Source organism: Sinocyclocheilus grahami, unplaced genomic scaffold (genome assembly GCF_001515645.1).
Source record: "Sinocyclocheilus grahami isolate Dianchi unplaced genomic scaffold, SAMN03320097.WGS_v1.1 scaffold764.1, whole genome shotgun sequence".
Taxonomy (NCBI): domain Eukaryota; kingdom Metazoa; phylum Chordata; class Actinopteri; order Cypriniformes; family Cyprinidae; genus Sinocyclocheilus; species Sinocyclocheilus grahami.
Window position 1 is genome coordinate 396458 of NW_015505943.1, and position 6701 is coordinate 403158.

Consider the following 6701-nt stretch of genomic DNA (forward strand, 5'->3'; position numbering starts at 1 on the left):
GGCTGACAGCGCGTTTTATCTATGCAGTTACACAGAACTATACTCAAACTGCGATCGCTCGTGGAGATAATAAATTAGTTTCCATAGAGATGTATTTATTTAGATGTTTATTAGCGAAATAATGATTATATAATCCGATTATCCGATATTACAAAACCCGATATCCGATTATTGTAAAATGCTTAAATATCGGGAAAAACATCGGTAAATCGATATATCGGTCGATCTCTACACTCTTAAAATGCTGGGTTGTTTCAACCCAACTTTGGGCCAAATATGGACTAACCCAACCGTTGGTTTAAATTTTAAGATTACATTTTTAACCCAAATGTTGGGTTAGTCCATATTTGACCCAAAGTTGGGTTGAAACAACCCAGCATTTTTTAGAGTATGGTAAAGAGTCATTTTGTGACATAATAAATGCATTTTCATAGCATTGCAGAAACATTGTGTAATATTGCTAGCACATCCCATCCTTATACTTACCAATAATATGCAACAATATTAACAAGAGAAAGAAAAAGAGATAGAGAACAAATTTGAGACTCCAGTTTTGCTTTTATACTTCTTCATAATAATTATGAATTTAATTAGTCATATGCTATTGTAACAGGGTTAAAAAGAACATTATCTGATTAACTAACATTTTACCTTTTTTAAGTTTATATAATTTAAAGTGAGTTAGAAGTGTTACTTCAGGAAACCTCCCATCAGACTCAGTCTGCTCAAGTCCCTGAAAAATGCACCTTTTTTTTCCCCTATTCACAAAGTTGATTTTAGCAGGATTCTAAATTGTATTATTTATTTTATGGTGTGCTTTCTACATGTCTAAATACATTGTTATATCATTGGAACATTGTAAAATGTACTTGTTAAGGACTGCTGTTGTCATGCTTTTGGTATGAGCTTATGAGCTTTCACGTTAAAATCTGAATGAAACACAGTTTGTTTACATTCCGAGTGTGCAAACACCAGTTTATTGACTAATATCTAAAAGTAATCCCAACCTTCAGCCAGTGTTTTTGGTTGAGCATGTGTTTATGTCTGTTATACACAGTTTGCCCACTAGAGGCACTAAAGGCTGAAGTTACACACTGTGGTAAATACTGTGAGAAAGTTCAACTCATTTCCATTCCAGTTCCCAAACCGAGCTGTCAACTGCAAAACTGTACACTTCCGAAGACCTGCAGGCATAGACCGAAAGACCAACTCTGTAAATGTACTCTAATAAACTGTTTACTACCATGCAACAAATTACTGAGGTTTATAGGAACATGTTGTTCCTCAGTGACAAGGCAAATGCGTTCTCGTGGACTCTCTATTTCGCGGATCAATTATCAAAACATAATGTTGCAACAAGTAACACTGCAACACTTGTTAATGGCGTGTCTTGTTTGTGTTGATGTGTTTTGAGGGGTTGTCCTGCGTCTGCTGCTGCTTCATGCTGTGTGTTCTTTAGAGCGAGTTCAGCGCGAGGGCAGAAAGAAAATCTATGCCACTAGCCTCATTTGAATAATATATGCATGCGTCATACGCCGTCACCGCGGCGACTATAAAAGCCCCGCTGCGGCAGAAATAGCATCACTAGCCGACAGTGTTTCTCTGAAACCGCTCCTAGTTCACGCGTAGCGCCCGGCTTCTCTGTGCATATCGCAATAACAACCAGGATCTTAGCACGTTGTTCAAACGAGTCGCAAACGTGGCGAGAAGTATTATTCAGACGGGTCTTGTCCTCAACATGAGCACAGAGATGTTCAAAACGCCTATGGAGCTCGCAGTCTATCAGCTGCACGATTTCTCCATCTCCTTCTTCTCATCCTTCTTAGGAGGGGATGTAGTGTCGGTCAAACTAGACAACAGGTAGGCCGATTTTATGGGAGTATAGAATGTTTTTTTGACATTGCATCTCGGACAGAAATCTCTGCGCTTCAACAGAGCTTGTTTACTACTGCAGCGCATGAACTGCCTTCTAATACCTGGCTTCTTTGTCTTTTGCAGTGCCTCTGGCGCAAGCGTTGTGGCAATTGACAACAAGATCGAACAAGCAATGGTAAGTTCTTTTAACACCACGATCGGATCCCTACTAGCAAAGTCCCTTTCAAGGATATATTTCTAGAGTCTTTGCCTACTAGAATGAGCTCATGACTGTAGGAGCACAGCGGAAAGTATCTAGTTTCTATGTAGGTTGTAACCAGAGCTGTGGCACGCTCTAGAGCTGCTGCATCTACCTTCATTGCAGTAAAAGTCAAACAATCCATGCAACTTTTTGTTTAAAACAGGTCTTTGTTTTACCCGCCTAGTAACATCTGTATCCAAAATGTTGGTCCCACTTTATATTAAGTGGCCTTAACTACTATGTACTTGCATCAAAAAATCAGTACAGTGTACGTATTGTGTTCATATTGTATTGCAAAACACTTTTGCTGCTATTGAGGTAGGATATGGGTAAGGTTAGGGACAGGTTTGGTGGTAGGGGTAGGTTTAAGGGTGGGTTAAGGTGTAAGGGATGGGTCAAATATAAGTACAATGTAAAAACATGCATGCACACAATAAGTGCATTGTACCAAATGATCAATTTAAATGTAAGTACATAGTAGTTAAGGCCACTTAATATAAAGTGGGACCAACATTTTTTACCAAATGTCTTAATGTTTTATTTACTGAAATATGTATTGGGTGACAAAATCAGATCTACAACTACCATATTTGGTACAAATATTCTTTAAACAGTTATTTATTAATGTATTAAGACAGCTCTGTCTTAGATGTAAACGTTTTTTAAACCCAAGCCACATTTGAATAACTTGGATAACTTGGCTATAGATTAGGATATTGATAAATGTAACTAAAATAAAGAAAAACATGCATTTATTTTTAATTATTATTCTCTTTTTAGTAAAATTATTAGTTTTAACCCATTTAATAGTCCTGGTAAACTCTGTAACCATTTAGTACTACTGACTATTTTTTAAACTAAATATTAATATGTAACTGTAAATTCAAGTGCAGATTCATAATTAATGTATTAAGATTGCTCTCTTACGGTAGGAGGCTTGCAATAGATGTAAATATTTGTTAATCCAGAGCCAATTTGAGTAATTAACTTGATTCACATTTTAAAAAGTAGAATATAATGTACAGTTAGCTGGTTAATATTGCAAAACAGACCCTGATGGTGAGATCAGGACCCCTAATAAATAGCATGTAGTTTAGATCATTGGGCTGTCCAAGGAGTAAAATACATGCTTGATTAGCTGGGAAAAATTAGAATTTATGTTCTGAGCCTCATTCTACTCAATTCATGCATTACAGTGCGAATAGATCGGTTGCATTGTACTTAATAGTCAGATGTTTTGGTGCGATCATGAAAACTCAATTCCCTGTTCTTTTCTCATAGGATCTTGTAAAGAATCACTTAATGTATGCAGTCAGGGAGGAAGTTGAGATCTTGAAAGAGCAGATCAAGGAACTGGCAGAGAAGAACAACCAGTTGGAGCGTGAGAACAGCCTGCTGAAGAACCTGGCGAGCCCAGAGCAGCTGGAGAAGTTTCAGTCACGTCTGCCCTCAGACTCCAGCCTCCCCCTGGACCCTCAGGAGCTGGGGTCCTCCGAGGATGGCGAGCACCAGTACAACAGCACGGGATCTGCTGTATAAGTGGCTCTGCCATGGGGCGGGCAGAGCCACAGCTCTCACCTGAAATGGACCTCCAGATATGCAACTTCAAGATGAAGCTGGCTGTACAGATGAAAACCTGACCTGAAATGAAAGCTTTACGACGTACAAGTGGCCTAGATCAGTAATATCTGACAATCTCTTTGGACTAACGCGGAAAAGAGAGAGTGATGTAGACGTCCGACTGAGGTTACTGTACAACGGGACTGATGTGCCCCTTGCTAGGAAGGGGGCCCAGCCTTGCTTTCCCTTGGTCCCTCTCATGAAGAGACGGAGAGAGGTTTGCCTGATGGAGCTGGCCGAGAGCGCATCTTCGGCCTATCCAAGTCAAGCCAAGGAAATGTACGTCCCTATGAGATGTCCCCACAGCCCCACCTGACGCAAGCTATACGGGACTCGCGTTCATGCCCTCCATGTCACCTATCCCTAGTACTGTGGGCATTTCTTAGCTCCTGTAGTTAAGGATGTTCTAGACGGACCTGTACGGAGCACTGGTCCTCTCGTCCACAGCGGTGACTCCTGCCATATGATTTGTATAACATCGCTTGTATCTCTGCAAACGGGGCCTGCTGCTTACGGGGATTATTGCTTGTTTGTGTTTTGAAACAGAACAAAAATCAACTTGTTTAAATGGGCTATGTGTAAAAGTGATTTTTTTTTTTCTTATTGTGGGAATGAAGATCTGTATACATTTGCATAGTTCTGTAAATTAGCAACTGATGTAAAGCGAAATGTCCTGAAACGGATGGAGGTGAGGGGGTGGATATTGTTGCTGCAAATGTTCTGTTGACATGTTGACCTTCTATGCCAACCAACTAACAGGCACGACGGTGTCTGAAGAGGGCCACATGTTTTCAGATTAACTGTTTTCTAACTACCAAAGACTTGCCTGATACTTACAAGCCAACAGGACCATGTGGAACTTTTCACAGGGAGAAGTTTTTTGACAGCAGTCTTTTTGAAACATGGGTATTGTTGCTTCATTTTGTCCATGGAATTTTTATTTTTATTTTTTTTTTTACAATTTATGGATGCAAAATGCACATTGCAATAAACCTTATGTTTACACTAAATACTACGCTCAGGCCTTTTATTTTTCTTCATGTAGGACAAAGACGTTTTCTCCGGATTTAGGATCGAAATAATAGTTTATACAAATGCATGTGACCTCATGCATATATCATTTTAGATAAGTTGACATCAGATTCTAATATCTTAAAAAATTCAGACTTTAAAATTTTCAATCTTCATCTGCCTTAACACAGGACTGAGATCGAGTGTTTGATACCAGGAGTAAAGTGTATGCATTTTACGTGATAAATGTAAAAATATGCAGAACAATGTTACAGTTAGCCAGCCATTCTAGCAAGACTGACCTGGACCAGGAGATCAGGACCCCTAATAAATAGCATGCTGCTTATTTCACTGGGATATCCAATAAGTAACATACTTGTGCACCATTAGCTGGGGAAAATGGCTTTATTTTTTTGTTCTCTGCCTCATTCTACTGAATTTGTGCATTATAGTGCAAACAGATCAGTTTGCACTGGTAGTTCACATGAATGACCATGACCTCTGTAACATTTTTGATAAATTGCCATCAGATTATTAATATATCCATAAAAAAATCCAACTTTAAATGTGTCGATGTAACATTGGCACGATCTTCACTGGCCTTTATATAGGATTGAGATAAAGGAGTAAAGTCCATGAAGGTAAGGCCTTCGTGATGCATTTATTTAGACCAATATTGTCCCCTTTGCATGCATGGTAGTTTATGATTGACATTTACTATTCAAATATGCAGTGGCATCTCTCACTGCTCACATTTTATTACATGCAATCTCTTTATAGGAATAATCAAATTCTTTCCGGTAATTACATATATATAAAGATACAGTAAATGTCACTGACCGCAGTGAGCGCCGCATGATTAAAAACTGTACATAGTTTGAGCTTTCCACTGAACTGTAAAAATGGCTATTTAAAAACTATAGATGGAGAAACGAGAGGGTTTAATAGATCTAGATGTAAATTCATAATGGCTACCGTGCTGTAGTAATCCAGAAGGCTTTTGAGGCAAAGCATAGTGAAAAAAACTGAGCTGGCGTGTGAAACCCTCATCTTTCTCTCCTTAGGAAGGCCACGCTCAATGTAACTCGAGCCTCTGAGAGGTCCCTGGGGTAAGACTTCTACATAAGACCTAGATTTCAGTATTTCTGCAGAAGTTCCGATAAGGTAAACTGTAATAAAGTAGATTCAAAGGTTAGTTGGGTCTTATAGCAAATGGGTGGAGGCTTAAAATGAAATGACTTCTAGAAATATCAGAATCCAAACGCACTCTGATCTGAGGTTTCATTAACGTTTTATTACCGCTATTAACAGCCAGCGATATATGCCATCAAACTAAAATCCACTGAACATCTATAAACCAAAAAGGCAGACAATTTAAAACTGCATTTCGACAAGCTGCATTCAAACAAGCAGTAATATGATTACAAACAGAACAGACTAACCATACATTGAAAATAAATGACAAATATTTGTGAATATGAAGATTCATACTATAAATAATGTTACTTCATCGGGTAATAGACAATAAATCTGTCTTTTGGCAAATAACTAAGCAACAAATCAACTACACTACAACTAATAATAATAGCAAACAAAAAATCATGGTACTTTTGACTGGGCTAAACAACCGTAGACAATGTTCAGTGGTACAATGTTCAGACTGATTTTGCTGGTGATTTGGCATTTGCTCTGCTTCCCAAAACAGCTGCAAGACCTCTGCTTTTATGCAACTCCCAAACATCTGTTTCAGTTTAGCGTAGTGGGCGGCTTTCTATATGTCAAGGCCTGGTGAAGTGTGGCCGGCTTTGCATGCGAGCGAGTCACAGTGCACTGAGAATTGTACTTGTTTGTCCTCGCATGTAAATATAAACTCACAGTAGGCTGTTTGTGCCATTTTTCAGTGGAGTGAAATTATTTCCTAAACCTCAGATCTAATAACCTGTTGTGGAAAGTT

The 6701-nt window shown here is 38.7% G+C and overlaps 1 protein-coding gene across 1 annotated transcript in view; it reads left to right on the forward strand.

Annotated features, from left to right (window-relative positions):
* Positions 1 to 4746, forward strand: part of LOC107561288 (uncharacterized) — a 40066-nt gene extending 35320 nt beyond the window's left edge. Inside the window, exons 2-3 of the mRNA XM_016245703.1 lie at positions 1999 to 2050; positions 3398 to 4746. Coding sequence (XP_016101189.1) covers positions 1999 to 2050; positions 3398 to 3655 — 310 coding nt within the window. The 3' untranslated portion in view covers positions 3656 to 4746. The remainder of the gene's footprint in view (positions 1 to 1998; positions 2051 to 3397) is intronic.
* Positions 4747 to 6701: the final 1955 nt, after the last annotated feature.